At 31.3% G+C, this 22,900-nt stretch overlaps 1 protein-coding gene across 1 annotated transcript in view; it reads right to left on the bottom strand.

Moving 5' to 3' along the window:
* LOC143206811 (putative polypeptide N-acetylgalactosaminyltransferase 9) overlaps positions 1–22,900 on the bottom strand; it is a 336,211-nt gene that overhangs the window by 147,634 nt on the left and 165,677 nt on the right. Inside the window, 1 exon segment of the mRNA XM_076419549.1 lies at positions 16,185–16,293. Coding sequence (XP_076275664.1) covers positions 16,185–16,293 — 109 coding nt within the window.

Genomic DNA, 22,900 nt, shown 5'->3' with positions numbered 1-22,900 from the left:
TAAGTTCACACTCAGAAAGCCAACATTTTTAAATAAAGCTTTTATCGGAACAAAAGGCAGTCGGACGAAGCAAATCTCGGGCTATATGGAAGACTCAATAACACTTCCCAACTAATTTTTCTCAATTTAATTAAATATACGTTAGGTGTCACAGTAGAAATATGACAGATTGAATTAACATTTTGGTCAGGTTTAAGTAGCTCAACATTGACAACACCATTCCTGTCCAGCTAATGCTTTCTTTATAGACTTTGCACTTGTTTGTGAAGCTTCCCGGGACTTCGCCATGGTCTTTCTCGTACATTATGGTCAAACGTGATTCGGGATAAAAATGGCTCAATTTAATGTTATATCAGCAGAAATTATCATTTTTTAACAAAAGCATTTTATGACTGTTATTTTCTGTGGAATTCAAGTATTAAGCTTCTCTTGGTATCCATTCTTATAATTTAAATGATTTACAAGATATGTTACTGTGTATTAAATCGCATCGGGTATATTTGAAACCAAGTTTATGTTGAAGCCTCACTGACGACAGGCTTCACTTTTTAGTTATTTCATCCAACAAGTGCCAACAAAAACAAAACTATTTTCACTACGTTCAAAATATCTGAATTTGCACTGAGTAAAATGCATTTGCGGGATATTTTACTTGTTTGTTTTACACAACAATGTTATTTTTCAGCATAGCAACGCTCGATAATATGTTGCAGAACCGGTGAAAACATACTTGGAAACATTAAAATGGGAAGTGTTACGCTACCCGCCGTATTCTCCAGACCTTACTCCTTCTGATTACTATTGTTCCGATCATATACAGTAATATATTAATAATTCTAATATTAATAATGCATATATTAAAACTCATAAGACGTGACCTGTGTGAGCAGCGCTTCAATTCTTTGAATATACCAAAAAACTGGTTTATTCGACTATAGTCTCAAAAGATACATCGTTCTTTCGAAATAGAATGCGTAAATTACCTGAAAGATAGGAAAGAGTAGCGTTTATCGATAGACAATACTTTGAATAAAATGTATTGGGTTTTCGCAACAAAACTTCAAATTAAAAAAAACATTAAAATTAATTTATAGGTCTAATAAAAAAAGCAAAATATGGCGAAAATGGCCTTCTGGAATATAATTTTTAAAGCGCAGTAACGTTTGACTGAGGAAATCAGTGACTCTATCTTTATACTTGTGCTAAAAACAAAAAGTTACACTCCAACACAATAACTAGTTAAAAAACACTTTAATAATTACATTAATAAGGAGGGCTAGCTATTGAGAAAAAGCTAAATTTAATTTATGTATAGGGTTTTTCAGTAAGAGTCATCCGATTAGTATAGAATGTGTGTAAAGGAAATTAATAATGAAAAATATCATATTAATATTCAATAAATTCATTCAGGCTCAAAATTCTTGGTATCGCTTTTCAATTTTCGCCATATCTTGGTGTGGTCCAAATTTTATGGGAAAAAATCAATATGCAAATCCAAAAAATGTATTTTGAGAGATATTCGAGCTACAATCTTGTGTAATTTTGCAACAAACTGTTGACCACTTGCTTGCTTGTTTCAATTATTGCACCAATATAGACAATATGTTACAATTGAAAGAAGTAGTCATTAGTTTTCGAATATTGCGTTCGACAAATATTTCTTAACAAATTAAATACCTTTCTTTTATAAGGAATTTGTTTTCATTTCCCGCTGATAATGAAGTCGCCGTTCTTAAAGCATTTTTTTCACTTGTACCTGGACAAACTGGCATTGGATCACTATCCGTACGTGGAACTGACTTTAACACTGATGATGATCCACCTTTACCGAGCATATGACAGCTACAAACGTAACAAAAACACTTTGAATCGACACTGTAACGCTGTCTCTTCATTTTTACACGTTCCGAGGCACAATCATAGCACAAAACAAGTTCCAAATGATGTTTAATGCAACGTAGTCAGCTGAGAGCCGTTATAAGAGCGCAATGTTGCCATTATGCGAAAGCTAGAACCAATCTTGACACACAGATTGATCTGAGTTCAGGCCACCAAAGAACGTTAAGAATCGTTCTAATCTGCTCGGGTCTAAAAGTTGCCCCGAATTTATAAATTTGTGTAATTGAATCATAGTTAATAAAAACCTTCATGATATTTTGATATAGCGTATAAAATAATACCATACACTTGTAAACAAACAAACTAATGTCAATCAGTCCGGAATAGGAGATATGTGTAATCGATTCGTCAGAATTCGAATTCTTTTATATTTGGAAGCGTTAAATTAATTACATCACTTGATCTACATTAAACTAGTTCACCGCTGATCGCGCTTAACATTTACCAAAAGCCTTTCGAGTAAGAAATTGAAGAGAATGGCTTCGCGACTTAAGCGAACGAACGTACGTGACCGAACGTAAGAATGATAACTTACATCCTATCGAATGAGATGCCACCTGGATGGTAAATTGATGTTTTGCCGCGCCTCTCCAAGAGCTATTATCTAACCGTTGTTGTATAATGATGCGACGCGACTGGAAGCTGTAGTTAATAAGAGTGCTTCCGGTAATAAATCGATCATAAAAATGGTAATAGTCGAACGGTGAACTAAGATAGAAGAAATACATCTTCCACAAAACTAAATAATTAATTTAAACTTATTATGATTTAATCAACATGTTACTTTAATCTAGGGATGTCGAAAAAATATCGATATATCGGTCAAAACAATATCGGCCGATATACTCTAGCTCGGCCGAGCTACTTTTGTCAGACTATATTTTTCGATATTTTTTCAAAAATTATATTTCCATCTTTCTATTAAGAAAAAGATATTTCTGAAACATCATGAGAAACCTTTTTATGATTTTTAATAAAACTTTTAAACTGGTATTTAATTTTGAAGGTTTAATGTATTTTAGTAGATAGTTTAGTATGTTAGTAGATAAGTCAAAGATATATATGCCCAAGTCAAACAAATAGTAGTAGCAATACAAAGCAAATATAAAATCAAAGGAGAAACTTGAACAGGATCGATGGAATCGAAATTAATAAAAGAGAAATGTTGCGCTTCGATTATAATGCAGCAATCAATTGCAGCAATAAAACGTCTATGTCTTTGCTATACTTATGCCTGTATCTATGTCTATACAAAGACTTTTTGTAAGCAATGACATATACATCACTTTGCGATTAACATGTCTTGCTGCAATACCTTGGCTATCACAAAATTTCTCGGACGCCTGGCTTCAAATTAGAGTATTGTTAGTTTGAATGTCCAACGGCAACTTGAACGTTGATTGAGCTGTTTGAGCGCCTTCCAATAACGTAGCTGCAATACTTGACGAAGCAAGTGTAACTACATTTGCGATCGAATTCTTATCAAAATCATTAATATTAAACATATTTCTGCCATTTCCATCGTTCACTAGTTTTACGAACGTTTCGTATGCACATTTCTTTGGTTGCTGATTTAAAAGGGGAAAGTTCCTTTGAAATTTCGGTCTTATTTGAATCGTATTGGATTTCGGATCTCAACTCTTGATTAAATGCATTGTACATTGGGCGCTGAAATTCCCAATAATATTAATCCTTTTTTGGTAAGAATGAAGCAGATGTTCGTTCAAAATCTAGAAAACTATCAACATTATTCGTTTACCCACCAGGAAACAGAACTATCAATGTTGTGCATTAAAAAACATTACAGCCGGCTTGACGTCGCAGTGGTAAAAGCGACAGGACAGTCCTCCTACTGTTGCGCTAGCCGCGGGCTCGAATCCTGCTGGGGCATGGTCGTAAATGTATGTTTGTGATTAATATTCGTGATTGTCCTAGGCAAGAGTGTAAAATCCGACAAGGAAAAGTATTCCAGTCACGCCAGTAACCAGGCTGGGTATGACCGGATGTCCTCTGAGATGATTTCTGAAGTTGGTCACTCGCCTATATATAACATTACAATAAACACTACGTTATTGAAATATTTTTAAAAATTATTTATTGTAGTTCGAACAGAATATTCACAGCTGAGAAAGAACAACCCCTGTGATCAGCTTGTGTTATGTAAAATGGGCCATACATAACCAGAACTGTCACAAGAAAAAATTTGCAAAATTTTCCTATTTTGAAGGACAAACATTTAATGAAAAAAATAGAAGTTTAATCATTCAATTGCCAAGGCTACGACAAATTTTATATATTACAAACACAAGAATGAGTTGTGGGGAACACTTGAGCGTGTCAAAATAGTCAGTATACAAGATATTAATGCGATAAAAAATAGTAAGTTTGGAATAAAAGTCAAACGGATTCATTTTTCAAATATAATGTGTCTAGTCTTCGAAATACGTGTTGACTATTTCTGGAATATTCTTTATATACCTCTTTGATTCAGTTTTAATATCCTCACTCAATAGACTCAAATAAAAATGTATTTGATTTCTGAAGAGATTTCTAAACGAATAAGGTAATAAGGCAATCAAATTTTGCAATGTCATACACATTGATTTTGACCCGATATATCAAATCTTTTTATCACTTATCATTTTTATCAAAGATAACATGCAAAAAAAAACATGTAGGTTTTATCCATAGAAATAGGATTTATCTAAAATAAGGTATTAATAATTTACAAATGAAAAATATAGTACAGTGTCAATATATATCACAATATTATACGTGTGTTAAAGAACACCTTTTGAATTAAAAAATCTGTATACGTCCGGGTAACACTAATCATAACTCAGTTAATATAATCCACGTCTAGAGGGGATAAATCATTATTTATGGCCATAGAAAACCAGATCGCAGCGCATTCATATTGTTCGCGTTTTTTAAACAAATACTATGCTACAAATATAAAATATGGCCCAGTAAATATTGTAAACAAGAATATGAGATCGTAAATAATCTCTCGAGCTATTATTTCCATTGGATCCAAATAATCTGACATCAAAAATAATTTAAACGTATACGGAATTGTAATATAATGCAATTGTGAACAATATTGGCAACTAGACATACATATATTTTTATTTTATTCGTGATATGTATATAATTTAAAAATAAAATATGGAATATTTACTTTCATTTCAGTTAATTAACTCTGTGATAATGATTTACTTCTATTTAAACCATAAAATGATAACAAATATAGTAAAGTAACATATATAATGAATATAGGTATAACATAGTTTTTGGCCAAAAATTCGTGATAATGACAACCTTGTAAAACGGTCTGTTGTGATATAAAAATCTAAGAGATTTCTTTTAATCAACATATCATTTTTCGATGAGTTTAATCTTTTATATACATTCGTAATTATATGACGATTTCCAATTACCATTTCCGTTATGTTAACGACGTTAATTTCTTTTAGTTGAAGATGTTGATGGCCGATTACAGCGAAGCAAATCTTCTACCATATTCGATCACTATTGAATGCATTAAATCACTCATATATCGTATTTATTGCAACATTTATAGCAGCCAGAACACGAAATATCAATTTAAGAAAAATTATTAAAAATTAATACACTTTCTTTCTTCTATGTTATTATTTATCGCAAAAGTCTCGATCGGCTGAGATGAATCAACAAAATCGAATACCATAATAGAAGTAAATCATGTCCACTTAGATACTGAATCGTTCTGAACTTGAAATATGTTATGTACGAATTCTTCTATAGTGATAGTTGAAGCTTGTCACTGAATGGTGGCAATACTTGTATACTTTGCAAATTTAATGGTATTATTAACTAAAATATGTCCAATTATATTCGAAGCTATACCATAGCATAACAAATACCAAGATAAAAAAAATTAATATCACAGCAAAACCTCAAAAATTAAACAAAACGCAGCAAGCTGCATTAGCATTTGTAATAGTAATAGTTTTAAATTACTCGTTAAGAAACGAAACATAGGCGTTCAGTCGATGATAATTAGGCCATATTTAAAACACGGGCCTTTGAAGTCGTTCCTAAACTATAACTCTTCTCTAAAAGATAATATAAATATTTGGAAAGAGTTGGAATATTGAACAAATAAACGCCATCTGGCTTCGAGGCATCCAAATAAATGTGTTGTTTTAGTTGCAGGTCATATTAAATTGTTACTATACTACTATATTATTCCAAAAGATGCATCAATACCAGAAATCGTAGCATAAATACTCGTAGATCACTCGAAATATATCATTAGAGTTTTACATTAAGGGCGGGTCGATGTTGACATCTCTGGTGACGTCTGTTAAGTTATAGCAGCGGTACGTTTAAACGATTAGACTTTATTGTTACTTTGTCAATGAAGTGGCCATTAGGAACCCAGTTTTTGTCCCAAAGCCCATGAGATCCATTTTGGACGAATTAACAAACATAATGGCGGAATAATATGGAATAACGTCTACATACACTAGTTGGTTGGTTTAGTGCAGATTTTCAACTTGCGGCGTTGTTAGTCTAGGATCGTAACTGGTGATAGCTCTATATAATACTGATAAATAAATAACTTTTCAAAAAAACGATGCTCACATTTAAAAAATAGTTAATTAAAATACATATGCAATATATATTTGCCAGACTTAGGTACCCTTTATAAATAATCAGAAAGAACTAGAAGTGAGTTCCGAAGTTTAAGGTAATCAATTTTACAACGCCTAAACATTAAAAAAACTCGTGGAGGAAACCAATTTTCATCAAACGATATTAGCAAGAGATAATAAGAATTGTGGAAACAAAGATCGACAGTTTCTATTTCCAGTTGTTTCCAATCGATGAGAGAGGTCCAAAGGAGTAAAGGGTGACCATACGAATTGACTGAAAATGTCATTTCGAAACCAGCCAGGCAAAAGAAAAGAGTTTTCTGTGGTATTTTGTGATTACCGGTTGAAAGTTAATCTGCAATGGCATTTTCAAGTGCAAAAATGTCAAAGGTCAAAATGTGCAATGGTTTTAAATTAATAATTTGTTACAGATAAGTTGCCATGGTAATAATATATTTTTATAATAGTTAATATTAGAATGAATCATAGAAGTACGGCGGAGAGAGCATAAATATAAACTTACACTTACCTCATCTAAACTACAGAATAAGAAACTATTTTATTTTGTGTCGATACATATTTTTTAAGTAAATTACCTACTTATTGCTGGCTTACATTGTTATAAAAGCATGTTATGTAGTACAAGCCTAAATATGATTACTAAGAATTAAGATAACTGCCGAACTAAGATTTCAATATTCAATGTTCAATGCATTTTAAGAAGCTTAATATTCCATTAATAAGATCTGAAATTGTAAGCCTTTGGTGTGTTATAATGTATTATAAAATATATTACTAGGTAGTTAGACAATTCTGGATAATCAGTCAGATTAAATAAGATGTGATTTTCATGTATGCAACTAGATTGCTAGTTAATTAAAAAGTATACGCTAATTAACTCACTTTCTATTAACAAGAAAGCATATGGTAGTTGATCTGAATTGATATGAATATAGACGATTCAAAATATTATATTTCCGCGAAATAATCTGTTAGTTTGACTTTAATATTTAGAAAAGATCTGAACTACGCCGAGATTTAATCGAAGGAAAGCCCAAAACTTCAGATGCCTTAGTTGGGTGGCGATAACTAAAACTTCCATTTTTCTGACTAAAGAAGGAAAGTTTCTTCGCTGGGAACTTTAACGATGTTTGATACACTGCATTATTTCCCAATATTTAGTAAATGTCGCCGCTAGTTAACTTTGGATGCTGAGTTAATTTCTAAAAAATGGGAATGAGTTCGCGTGACATTTGGAAATGATTTTACTGGAACTTGCCAAAAACTTCTGTCAAATAGCATGTGCCAATAATAGGTCAATAGAGATTTATTAGAATTCTTAGAGCTCGTAAAGCGCTGAATTACATTCTAAAACAAAAAATTGATGAATAAATAATAAAAAAAGGCTATATCAATACTAATTTATGGAAAATGAGGTAATAATAGACTCCAGTACTAGAATAAGGTTTTCCGACCAGTGCATAACAGTCAAAATAATTGATGTATATGAAATAATTTCTTGCTGTATAAATGAAGACAATCGCGAAAAAATGAGTCAAGAAGAATCGAGCAATATTTCTCAAAAATGAACAAACTCAAAAACGTTATCGGTTTCTAATAGAGATTTTAATTTATCTGAACAATAATATATGAATCTTTGAGATGGGCTATATATGCTTAAAGGATTAAACCATGAAAATATGAAAAAAAAAAATAGGTTTTTGAACATTTCTACCAAATTTGACAAGATGTTGCTGACTATTCTTAGGACTTTATAATTTCCTCTTAAAATTTATTATTTTATTTACTTATAATATTTATTTATAAAATTTCTTTTTCATATACATTTTAAAGGGCAAGGTGCTTTTAAATATAAAATAAAAATAGCGAACTGCCTATAGATGTAGAAAATATGAAATGTAGAAACTTAAAACATTTTTATTTTCAATAATTTTAACTTTATCCTCCTGTGTCCTCAATATGCTGTTATAAACTTGAGTTGTACAAATGGTTATTATAAAATATAAAATTATTGAAGAAGGTTCTTTAGTAAGCTTGAAAATTATTGTAAGTTATTTAACACCGCTAGATCATTTTCGGCGGGGATATGTAAAGTCGGTAATATACATCGATAAGCCAAAGACTATTGACGGCTTGAAAGCAATATTCGCCACATTGTTACTGATATACAGCTCGAAGCTGCCAGCCATATGCCAGAAACCATAGTTAAATAGAAATGTTAACTTTTTGACAGTTTAATGTAATGTAAATTTAAAATTGATTTATGTTTTACTGCATTTTACCAATTTGTATCTCTTAAAATAACTTATATTATATATTAGTACACGGGAAACCGAGTAATGGCTCGACTATTCAAGGTTTAATATTTTTTATTTGTGATAACAATTAAATGATCTCTTTCTTTGTTTAAAAACCCTACCCGTTCTTTATTTACATGCCTGAATTTTTTAAATGAGGCTTAAAAGTATTTATTTAAATATTTATAGGATTATTTTATCGTCGTTAATAGTGACGGTACTGTGGCAGTTAGAATTAGATGTTGTTTTAGAATTATTACTGTTTTAGAAATATTATATTTAGAATATTAGATGTTGTAGACTCAAACGTTGTTCTGACGCTATGCTTGTTTTGATAAATTTCAAATCGCTGCTTAATATTTGTAATTACATGAAAATTCCTAAGCCAATAAATAGTCAGCCAAAAACAGATTACGTTTGACATTTTTTTGGATCTATTACATTACATAATGATCTTCCAGATAGAATGTTAAAATAATAAGGTGCGCAATTTACTTTGGGAAAAAACAGATAAACATAATTTTGACAGGTAAAGACTTATCCTTTCTCAAAGTTCACCAAAGTATATGTATATCTATTTTTACAGTTTTTATTTATTTCATTCATTGAATTTTATTTACTAAACTTATTTCAGAAATTAAATTGTTTTTTATTAAAATTTTATTGGGCAAACACACGTGACGTCAGAGCTGTCACTTACCAACCTCTGTCAAAGAACAAATCAAATGGCTTCACTATTTACTATTTAGTTTTCTCTCTATTAATCTATGACTATAGTGTTAAAATAAATTATATTTTACAATATTTTTGTTTAGTAGTTTTATTTATATTAAAGTGTTAGAAAAAGCAGTAAAAGTAAAAGTTTATTGCTGTAACATTGCGACGTTTTGACGTAATAAATTTAGATGACGTGACCTAAAGAACATACAAGAATTGTTCGTTTAATGGTATAAGATGTATAATATTTTTAAAAAATATATGTAAGATTATTTCAAATCTCTGCTGGCGGGAACGCCACTTATCAAGGTTATAATACTGAACTCGCGATGGTCCATTGATCTATCACGTCGCGGTCTTTTGATCATCGCGATGGAAAAAAATCGACGCCCCCATCTCGATCCGCTACGGGCCGCAGCCCGACTCGCTTTTGACAAAGTTCAAGTGGCCGCGTTCAAGTTAGAGTTCGCCACAAAGTGGTGGCATGTACATGGCGTTTCAGTCGTCGTCGTACGTGGCGCAAAGTTTTATTGGCCATTTATCGAGGCTCCGAACTTCATGCCGGGAAACGGAAGACGAACGACGCCTGATGGGGAATGGTGAGCGGTGGTGGGGAAGTGAACGGGTGGGTTTAAGAGTCTGCTACGCAGGATTTTCCTGCTGGAGGGATAATTGAATACTTGCCGGGATATCATAACTGCGATATCAGCTAAAAGACGAGAATGTAGTTCGAGAGAGGGAAGTTTTGAGATGGAAATAATCCGCGAGATTTAGGTGTGTTGGACGGGACTTGTGACAGTTCGATCTCCGAGGGACATTTCGTTTAAAAACGACGATTAATGAAAAGCCCCCTGACCTTGAACTTTCCGTATTCGCTTTTTTATTTATCAAAGTTTCCAGAGTTAATCTCCTGGTTTGTTTATTTCTAAATATATTTAATTACATAATTACAAAAAAAGTGGTTTCATAAAGACATCGAAAGTATAACTTTTACACTGATTTTAAAATCTAAGGCTTTATTATCAAAAATTGTCATTGGTTTGGTAATTCAGTTATTTGTGTAAAACCGACTTTTATTTGTTTAAAATTTGTCGATATTTTTTTCCCGACAGACAGACACAGACATGTAGCATTCAAGAAAATCATAAATCGTTCTGAATGTCTATGGTACTTAGAATTCCATCTCGTAGTTTGATATTTTAGACGTTAATAGTTTTATGGTTGCAACTATAAATATAAACTATATTGCAGAAACTAACGTCAAAGTGGCTAAAGTTACTGAAGTGGACCACCGAAAGTGGTTTCTGCTAGCTCTTGGTAGCAGCATATCTAGCGTATGGCTTTTAACTTTCTCCCTTGACGAATTGCACGTCCATCATAGCTGGAGCTGGAGAAGTGAGTGCACTAGTAACAGTATTCTGTTCATTTATTTATTTATTTTGAGAATTTAGCTTAATCCTAGCGAAGCTTATTAACCATAGTGGTAGCAGATCTCGCGTGTTACTTCTCTTGATCTCTTGCACGTCATTATTGTTATTGTGTTAGGACATAAGCTGGTATGTTGTGCGTTACTTTTCCTACTTACATCCTAGCATAGTTTATCATTATTATCAGTTACCATTATTGTCTGTTTTATAATGATTGTCCGTCAATTATCGACTACTATAGACTAAGATTATTGCTAACTATCCTGGTTAATCTATCATTTTATTGCCTACCATTGTCTCCGTCTTTATTTGAGATTATCTACACCATCCATTAGCAATATTTGTCGATATATTCATTTATCCATACCATTATTATGGATACTATTATAACTGTCAGTATTTTGACTGCTAGTACCGTTATATTTTAATTACCTGACAACAGAAGCATCTATCTACGTAATATGTAAATTATATATTAATTTCACCCTCGTCATTGAAAATTGGTTGCTCAGGTAAGTTTTATTATGTTTGCAGAAGTATCACACTACCACCTCGAGTATCAAGAACTCCCACGATTATTTGCATTATTTATTTTGCTGTTTATTGAGTAAGTAGTTGTTATATTATTGATTTTAATTTCTATTTTTAATAAAATGTAATTTTAATTTACGTCGTGGGTTTAAATACAATCCAACATTTGTTTAATTATTTTTTAAATAGGGAAACTAAACTTGTTTTCAAAAGGAAATAAGACATAATTTAACTCTAATAAAATATTGATGTGAAATAAATGAACCGGGAATCTTGTACGTTCACACGGTTCAAGGAAATACCGCTCTGGGCATAGATGTTGACAATTGTTTAGATAAAAAGTAATATAATCTATATAAAACATATAGTGTAGTTTATATGATGCTGTTAAATTATTAACACTATTGATATTTTTTGAGGCTAGGCCTCTATTTTTGTTTATTATGTACTCGTATATGAATCTATAATAATTTTGTTCTTTATTTAGTTATAAAATAATGCGGAAAATTATACTCAATATAATGCAATGGGTTCGGTCGTACTAGTATGTCACATGAAGTCACTATAAATTTCTACAAGTTTCGTTTGCCAACCAAACAGAGGAAAATGGGTTTCTAACTAAACTCAGTGAATATTCAGTGCTGTTCATCACTGAAAGACCATATTTCCATATTTTGACCATATTTCAATAAGTGTGTATTAAATTCCACTATGATAAATTTAAGCCAAAAGCCAATATAAAATATCTGGTTTTTTGTTTCAAACATTTCTAACTTGAGCTAACGTACAGACAACGTATGCACTCAAATGTCACTGAAGTAAAGTAAAAGTAACTAACAGAGATCTAGTGTAAGAATTTATAGGTGAACTTCATATGTTAAGAAATATCTAAACAGAGACTTTTATAATGTACTTCATGAAGTTGCACGTGCTGATAAGTTTGTAAGGCTACTATTAAAATAAACTTTAAAATTACATTTTGTGCATTTTAGTTACCCAAATATTACAAGGTAATTTGATATAATACCAGATACACCTTTTCGTTCCATAGAGCTGCTAAAAGTTTAATAAACTCAAATATCCATTATCAAATATACATGATTTAAACCTCTTTTGTATTCTAATTACTGTTATTTGTGTAAAATGATCATTTTGATAGCCCTGTCAAACATATTTGCATCTCTATCTTCAAATTATTATCATAACACTTTTCAGTAGGTTTACCATCGATACAATCTTGATGTGTCATACCAAATGTACGGAGCTTGATTGCATTAGTACTATTCTCTCAGTTTCCATCTGACGATTGTGCTATTACTGGGTACTCTGTAGAGTTACCTGCACTTAATAATTTTCTTGGAATGTGTTAAATACTAATAGTATTTTGTCTTAATGTTCCTCAATATTTTACATTTTATAATTAATGTATTTGGAATATTCACTTATTTAATTTTCATAAAAATTCTAGTATTCGTTTTAATATATTTATTTTAGTTACAGTCACGTAGTACAGTTACATCCTGGGAAAATTTAGGTTATTTGTATTTATAAATCTCAGTTGAATTTTTTCATTTATCTTTTCTTTCCACTTGTATATTAGTATAAAACTAATGTTTTAACTGTGACATATAAAGCAAATAATCCAGATAAAATCGAAACGCCCTGAAAAGTTCGAATGTAGAAATGCGAAAATGACGGTTAGGAAACGGTAAATGATGTCAATGTTCTTCTCTCTGACAGGTGTTTGCTTAACGTGGCAAATTTTGAAAATTTTTGTTTTTATTTCTGGTAAAATCTTAATAATCCCTTTATAGTACATTATTATTACAAATCAATATTTTTGTGATTCTTTATTACAGTCGCATAGCACATTATGGTTTTACTAGAGAAGTGGCAAAATTTATTACAACAGCACATATATCACTGATTGGAGAAACATGAAAACGAAATTTTATTTTCCCGAACTTATTATTTGTAATTTAATTTTTTTGACAATTAAAGAGGACATGGCATGTTGTAAAGTGTTAAGAAGGAATTATAATTTAGTTGTCTTTTAGTTGTTGTTGTTTAGTGTTGGACTGAATATTTTTTATGTATGTTCATCGATTTCTCCGTCAATTGAGGACCGAATTTTAAAATTCGTTTTTATTCGAAATAATCCAGTTCCGAGGTGGTTCCATTGGAACCAAGTCAAGATCTGATGGTGGGAAAATCTAATCAGTTTGAAGTCGGTGCCGAGCCCAAACAATACAAAAATAATAAAATAATTTTGTGTCATATACACAAAATTAAATTTCGAAAAATCTAATTGGTTTTTCGTGCCGAAAGTGATCAATTGATAGTAGTTCAAATCATATTGTAAATAGATAAATAAGTTTAGGTTATTAGTTATTAGGTTATTAAGCTAAATTGTGTGTATATAGTAGAATATAAAATACGTGTAGTAAATAGGTTAAATAAGGTTTTTGATTATTTTTCTTTAGTTATTACAACGATTATTATGTACATATTTTATTTTAAAATGTTTTTTTTTTGTGTTAAAAATCTAAGTTTGATTATTTTTTACATTTTAGTGAGTTCCTTAGTTATTTTTTGAAGTCGGTCAATTTTTTAATATCTTTATTTAAAATCTTAAGCAATAATGCCTTTTCACCGATCTACTAGAATAGAATATGTCATATTGATGGTCGTTGTTTTATTTTATGAATATGGTTTCGGTGAGGTTACGCCTTGCATTATAATAAGTCACAGACGGCCATGGGCGACCGAAGACCGGATATCCGGCATTGCTTAGCGCGATAATGCGTGTGACAGGTCGAGGGGCGGCCTACCAAGGGGGATATGGTAATTAGTAGGGGGCGGACCGCAGCCGCCTCTCGACGACATTATCGATCAGCGACGTGAATACCGCACACGTTTACACCTGAAAGGGGCGAACTTTTCCAGCTTTAATCTTGATTCATTATAGGTTTGTTGTTAACAGTATTAACATACACAAATATCTTAAACAATTACGATATTCAATTTAGAGGTTAAGATTTACCATGGTAAAATGTAAATTTTACGTACTTTACTCGTTTATAAGAACGGGGAGATGTTTTTAAATTTAATAATAATACTTTGCTATCGATATTTTGCTAAATCCGATTTCTAAAAATAGATACTTTGTTATGAATAATTAAAAATAGAACCTTTTCAGAATCTTATTGTAGCATTTGATTTTGCATTTTTTAACAAACAAAATGCCAAAACAAGCTAAAACATATTAAAATATTCCATTATTTTAATAAGTTTTAACGGATACAAGAGAACATCGCACGAGAGGGAACCAAATATAAACGGTAATTTTACTATTTATTATTTAGTTTAGCACGTAATTCCGTTCTTTGGTTTATGAGGAGGGGTTTATTTTTTGTTGGCGCCCATGAAAGAACCACTTGGAGGCAAAATATTTGAAAGCAATTAAGAAGTAGGTGAGTATGTGCATTATTAAACTCGCCCTCAAACTTTTTATGAAAAAGGAATATTCAAGCTTTCATATCGATGTTAAAAGTGTGTGGAACACGAAGGTAACTACACTGAAAAATGGTAAATCTTTAGTTTGTGTAAATTTATTTTACAAAATTACCGTTTATATATGATTCCTCTTCGTATATTAAATTAAATAGATTTAAATAAAACAGATTAAAACAAAGAAACAATTTGATGATACAGTTAGCCCTGAATCTTTATGTTGATTCAAAATGACGACCATCTTCATTCTGAACGATTTTTGTTGCTCCAAATGATGCCATTAAGTAAGAAGTGAATTTACGAATTTTATGTAAAAACTGCATGTGACTGATATGTTCAGTTTACCTGTCGACCACAGCACGTTTTACTTATTAGTTATTCTAAACATAGTGATCGCCATTATTGCGGTGGCTACATTGAAAATGCCACTCGTATGCCAGTTGAAATAAAAAATATTTGAAAAAATGTCTAGTAACCTTATCGCAACCACTAATAATCGTTATCGGGTCTAATTGTGGCTATAAATCGTTCTCGAACCCACGTAGACATATATAAAAAAATATCAAAATCAGCCCAACCGTCGAAGATGAGTCGAATTACATACCTGGACAGAAGAATTATATATACAAAGATATTAACTCCAATCCAGCAGCTTTAAATAATAAAGGCGTGACGGCCATTTGTAAAGATTTATTTTATATTGTGTTTAAATTAAATATTAGTACTTTATATTAATATTATTGCACGTAATATTTAGTACATACTAACACCCGGAATTAACTTTTATCAGTGTTATCTAATGGATATAATTCTAATACTATGATAGCAACAACGTTGCTTTATATTAACAAATCTGATAATTAATGTTTCATCAATTCTTGGTTCATTATTCACGTACATAGTATTTTATTTTCCGTTAAGAATTGATTTTCAGTTATTAAATTGTTTAAATCTCCGACTAAATCCGCTGCGGAAGACCTTCAAACATTTGTAGAAGTTTATGTATAATTATAATTTTCATTTTCATTACATCCATGCAGTTAGACTTCAATGACTTAAAACTGTTTATTTCAAAGTCAGTGGTGAAGAACACTCGGAACAAAATGATAAGATAATGTTTGCTGTTGATCTTTACTTACCATTCATCTCTTGGATCAGGCAGACTCCTGTGGACACTAATCATGTCACTGGCATATTGGTTGAAAGCATTTTTGAGCCAACCATCATCGACCATTTTTTTCACAGCCTCTGTAAAAAATAAGAAGTATTTCAAATTAGAAATGCAAATTTAATATCTAAATTCTTCATATTATAGTGTATTATGTATCATTAGTGACTTATATTTTTAGAATTATAACATACATATTAAATTATTTGTGATGAATGATGATAATGACATATATTTAACGATCGGAAAGCATACGGTAAAGCAAGAATTAAAAGAAAATCGTCAGAATCTCGGAGATGTACTAATACTAGCGTTGGGAACTATCGACTGAAAACAGTCGAAACAGTCGATAGTCCCAAAACAGTCGATAGTCAAAAAAATAGCGACTGAAAATGGTAATTACTCTTTTTAGTCAAATGCACGGTTCGACTGTTTTTTTTCCATTCGTTATGTCAGACGAAGATGTACGAATTCTTGTCTGTATAAAATGTGAGATAGGGAAGGACGGAGATAAATGCTTGGAGCAGTTAATTTTAAATATCTTTATATACTCCAATGGTACTATAAGCGAGACAAAGGTGTACACATATTCATTAGCGTTGGGAACTATCGATTGAAAACAGTCGAAACAGTCGATAGTCAAAAAAATAGCGACTGAAAATAGCAATTACTATTTGCACGGTTCGACTGTTTTTTTCCATTAGTAATGTCAGACGAAGATGTAGGAATTCTTGTCTGTATAAAATGTGAGATAGGAAAGGACGGAGATAAATGCTTGGAGCAGTTAATTTTAAATGTTTTTATATTCTCTAATGGTAGTCTAAGCGAGACAGAGATGTATATATATTCATTCATTTGATAACTTTAAAAAAGAAAAGGAAAAAAAAATTAATTTCTATTATCATGTAATAAATAATATGATTTTAAAAGAAGTAGGATTACTTTTATACTGAATATTCTGTGGATGTGTGAAAAGAAATGGAATAATAACACCACAGATGTTTTATCGTGTTTTACTACTTTTACATTAGTGTATATATTAAATGCTATTTTTAAATAACAGAATAATAAATATAAATAGTACAACACAACTTAAATAAACCTTAAAAACTAAAGATTTTCCATAACCATAAGTACTAAATAAAATGTAAACGTATACCTAATCATCGAAAAATCTAATCCATGATGAACCTAAAAATAATGGTACAATAACTACCAGACCCTTTTTAAATAAAAGTTTTATTTACTTTTGAAAGGAAATATTTTTAAATTACTGTGTATTATCATGTTCAAATTTTCTCCCGTGAGGCGATTTCTTCAATCTTTAATTATTTACCCAGATTTAGAAAAAACTCGTTCCCAGGGGACAGATGTTGCGGGTATAGAGGAATATTTTACGCGTAACTGATATAATTCAGGTAGTTTCATTTTATGGGTTTGCCAAAAATCCAATATGTTTTCTAAACGCCTTATAAATAGAATTTCCAAATACTGCTAAATCTGTAAAGTTGCTGCAGTACTTGGAGTAATTACTTCTTTCATTCGAGCCATTTTTTTTATCAAAATATCTCCAGATGTCAATACATTCTTAGTCAGTAGTTTTGTCTTGAATTTCGAGTTGTGGAACTATATTTGAATATTTTGAAGTTAGAATGGAAAATACCTCTTTTGTGATACCTTTTTGTATCGCCACAGCATTATTTGCAATACCAAATACTGCTTTTTTAAATCTAGGATCTAAAAATGTGGATTTCCCGCATATCGTATTCATTTCTAAAATTGCCAGTCTTTTATTGATGACATCTAATAGACAATTTTGTCATGTTTCTCCATCCACTTGTTAAAATCCTGGATTTGATGGAATGTTGCAGTCCTCTTATTAACCGTATAATTAAAGACATCGTTGGGATATCTTTCCCCAGATAACTCGGTGGTCATTATTTCAATGGGCTTTAAAAGTTGAAAACATTCTGTTAAGACAGTTAATTCGTAAACAAATAAAAACTGTGGTGCTCTTCTTAATAGCCAACAAAATAAATTGTTGAATATTAAAGTAGAATTTTCCTATCAGAAAATGTATTTATTACAAATATTTAATATACTTTATTCGCCTCTTTACGGTTTATATTTTTAAAAGAAATTTAACAAATGCTACTGTAAAAAAAAATCAAATCTTTTGGATCTACGCAATTTCTGAAACCTTTGGAACCTAATTTTGGGTTTGGAAAAAAATCGTGAAAATTTATCAAAAAAGTATTACCTATTATACCAGTCCAAAGTATTATCTACAATGCCAAGTCAAAAGTATCTTACTATTTATCATTTACAATTTAATTTTTTTGCCCTCGAAAACTAGCGTTGCAAAATGCTGCTATATTAATTTACAATATATAGTTATTCACAAGCAAACTACAAAAAAAACATAAAACCACATATATTACATATAAATCTATATAAGCATAAATTCGGTGCATTACTTTCAAGGTCGCGGCTAGAACGGAAATCCAGAACGTTAAAAATCAGTCGAATGAACTAGTAGAACCGAAAATAGTAACTAAAAGTAAACGACTGAAACAGTCGATAGTAAATAGTAATAAAATCAGTCGGACCGAAAATAGCGACTGAAAACAGTCGACTGAAAACAGTTACTAGTAAAAACAGTCGGACCAAAAATAGCGACTGAAATAGTCGATAGTAAAAAGTAGTCAGTTACTGAACAGTCGATAGTCGATTTCAGTCGATTGTTCCCAATACTAATTAATACAATAGATAACCATATTGTTGAAAGAGTCTTCTGCTGGTTAGGCAAGTTGTAATAGTAATTATGAGTACCTGATATTTATTGGAGATAATGTTAATTTGGTGATATGGGGACATCTCTGATATAGCTATATCATATATGTTTTATACCAAATTTATATTCTTTTTTATAGCCTTTTAGATAAGAATTCTGTGTCAGTCTCAAAATCACTAAAGATGGAGCATCATAGAGTATGACAAAATGTAGAGTACAACTCTATGAAACGTTTAATTAACATATAACATAACTTGTATATTACGAGTGCTCTACTTGGATCTGCCTAAATCGGACCAGCGCAGGAGGTGATATTTGTATGTCTTTTAATCAGCGTGAAAATTCGAAATATTAATGTGAACTGACTAAACTGAATGTGTCTATGCAACCTATTTCAATGGTTTTGACATTTATTTCATTTTTGACAATCATTGTGTTATTCAGGCATACAGACACTACTCACGGAATGCTCAAAATTGCATTGCAAGATAATATTTTCGCACTTCTTCGGAATTTCGAAATCGTGTGCCAGCCAAGCCATGCTGCATCGATCCGAACAAGTGGTAATTAGAAGGTGCTATGTCTAGATGATACTGTGCATTTTCGCCAATAGATATCGCTGATCGACATACGTACACCATAACACCTGATTAGCGTTTGGAACTATCGACTGAAAACAGCCGAAACAATTGATATTCGCAAAACAATCGATAGTCAGAAAACTAGCGGTTCGACTATTTGTTTTTCAATTCGTGATGTCAGATGAAGATGTACGAATCCTTTCCTGTATAAATTGTGAGAGAGGAAAGGATGGAGATAATTGCTTGGGGCAGTTAATTTTATATGTGGTTATATTTTCCAACGGTAGTATAAGCGAAACGGAGAGGTTTTATTGTATTTTAATGTGTTAATTGCAATTTTTAAATAATATACTATAATAAATATACACAATAGGATTTAAACAAAACCTAAAAACCAACAATATACCCATAAAATACTATATAAAAATTCAATATAAACCTAATCATAAGAAAAACTAATCTATGATATAATTAAAAATGGTTATGAATGAAATGATATAAATCCTTTATTTATTATTGAACGAAAATATTTTTTAACAAAAATCGAGAGAGTAATCCATATATTACCTATTATTTCCATAAAAACAGTTAAATGTATTTTACTATTTATCATTCGCCATTTTAATCTTTTTGCCCTATTGCATTAACAATCCCGAAAAATATTGTAACAAAATGCTATAATAGTAATATACAATATATTGTTATTTTCAAGCAAACTACCAAAAAAATCATAAAACTACATATATTACATATAAATCTATATAAGCATAAATTTGGTACGTTTTTGTCAAGGTCGCGGCAGGTTATAGCCAGAACTAAAAATCAGTCGAATGAAACGTACGACTAAAAGTACGACTGAAACAGTCGATAGTACATAGTAACAAAATCACACAGACCGAAAATAGTGACTGAAAACAGTCGACTGAAACAGTCAGTGATAAAAAGTAGTAAAGTCAGTCGAACCGAAAATAGCGACTGAAACAGTCGATAGTAAAATATAGTTAATTACTAAACTATCGATAGTCAATTTCAGTTCATAGTTCCCAACACTATACCTGATATATCGGACGAGTAACAAATTATATGTAAAAGTACCGTTAAGACAGAAAGTGTATACAATATGAGTAAATCTTATATCGCACAATTAATGCGGATCTGGTCGCTTGAAGACGGCGGGTATCTGTTAGATTAAAAGATATGATGAGAGAGGAATCTAGAAATAGGGGTTCTTTTATAAAAGCTATTAGGATTTCATGCCTTATATTGAATACAATTTACCCTTATTGTATCATACCATATCATTTACTGAGTACAGGACAAAAACATAGCACACAAATACTGTTGCAGGTTGATGCTTTATTTACCTTGTTAACCTAATGATGCATGCTCATTCTCTTCTAAATTTTAATCGCTTTCATAAAATATTCTTAATCTGAAATCGTTTTTACTATGAATTTACTGTGAAAAATTTTGACGTTGCTGCAATCAATCACAGAGAATTTTTTTTAATAATGTTATTATTTAATATATTTTATAATTATCTAAAGACGCAATATATAAAAGAAGTTTAATTTAGTTTTACAGTATAACTCTTTTGATTATCTTGCACACAAAAATAAATCATTTTTAATTGACCTAGATTACTCAAGAAGTCATAATAGAAAACTGGGCCACTATTTGAAATGGAAAGTTCAATGTTTACACGAATTAATTCTTTAATGGAATCATTCTGGCTGAGTCAAACTATGAAGGCTTTCTGGTATAACATTAACGTAATAATCAATGAGATATTAGCATCGTTCCAATACAATAATATCAAATTAGAATGTAAACAAAAAAAATTTAGAAAGGACCGACAGCCATTGAAAATGACGGGCTGTAAAAAGGTTCCGAGCAGGTGATGGTAGAAACTTTGGGAGTTGCCATTAATTACGTTCTCGGTAAAAGTGATTTATGACGTATATAAAATTAATGAATATACATTTTATAGCGTTATATTTGGCAAGCCAAACTTTGAACTTTTCGTCATTAAGATATTATTGTTGGGTCGTTTATTGTGTTTCTTTGTGGTCGATGCGTTCCACAAATTTAACGGCGTTCTTTTAGATTTCGTCAGCCGTTTTGTCGCCATATTATGTACCAGCCAAAATTGTTAATGGTGATTCAGGGAATGTGTTGAAAGAGACAAATTTGTTTTTCCCATCTGGCAATTGAACATATATTCGGGATCTAGTAGAAACTCTCTTCAGTAATCATTCATTTCCAAAATCATGTACTTTACTGAATCTAATGTGTATTTAATCACTTTATATACGGAATTAAATTATATCATGTTTATATCATTTAATCTATTACGGAGAAGGTATAACATATTAAATTCTATTCTACCTATAATTTTAGCCATTACATTTAAGTAAAGCAAATATAGTCTATTCAAAGTTTTGCTTTATCGTTTAAAAATATTCGATAAATTCAGTTCGAATTTCGAATATCCCGGAGGGCTGTGTCTAACAGGTCAATTGAAAAGTCCCCGGCCTGACACATAGATGGCGCTACTAGAAATAAATCCTTATGCTTTAACATACGTCCTAACCATTATAATATATGTCCTAGCCCTCAAATGATGCGTGTATAAATTGGACAGCTGTCGGATCATTAGTTTGTAAATTATAGCATTTTGAGTGAAGCAACTTTTGTTATTGTGAAAAAAATGGATAAAAAAGAATTGCGCGTGTTGATAAAATATTTCTTTTTGAAGGGAATAAACACAGTTCAAGCAAAAACTTGGCTTGGTGCAGAGTTTTCGGACACTGCCCCAAAATCATCCATCAAGGATTGGTATGCTAAATTTAGACGTGGTAAAATGAGCACCGAAGACGGTGAACGCAGTGGACGCTCAAAAGAGGTTGTTACCGACGAAACATTAAAAAATCCACAAAATGATTTTGAATGACCGTAAATTGAAATTGAATGAAATAGCAGACAGTCTCAAGATATCAACTGAACTTGTACATCATATTATTCACGAATATTTGGGTATGAGAAAGCTCTGTGCAAAGTGGGTGCCGCGCGACCTCATTTTTGACCAAAAACAACGACGAGTTGATGATTCGGAGCAGTGTTTGAACATTATCAAACGTAATAAATCCGAGTTTGTGCGTCGATATGTGACAATGCATGAAATATGGCTCCATTATTTCACTCCGAAGTCCAATCGACAGTCATCCGAGTGGACTGCACACGATGAACCCGCTCCAAAGCGTAAGAAAAGAGTCGGCTGGCAAGGTTAGGGCGTCTGTAATTTGGGATGCG

Source organism: Rhynchophorus ferrugineus, unplaced genomic scaffold (genome assembly GCF_030347505.1).
Source record: "Rhynchophorus ferrugineus isolate W39M unplaced genomic scaffold, kcgeb_rfMv2 rfM1, whole genome shotgun sequence".
NCBI lineage: Eukaryota > Metazoa > Arthropoda > Insecta > Coleoptera > Curculionidae > Rhynchophorus > Rhynchophorus ferrugineus.
This window is presented reverse-complemented; position numbering and strand designations above follow the sequence as displayed.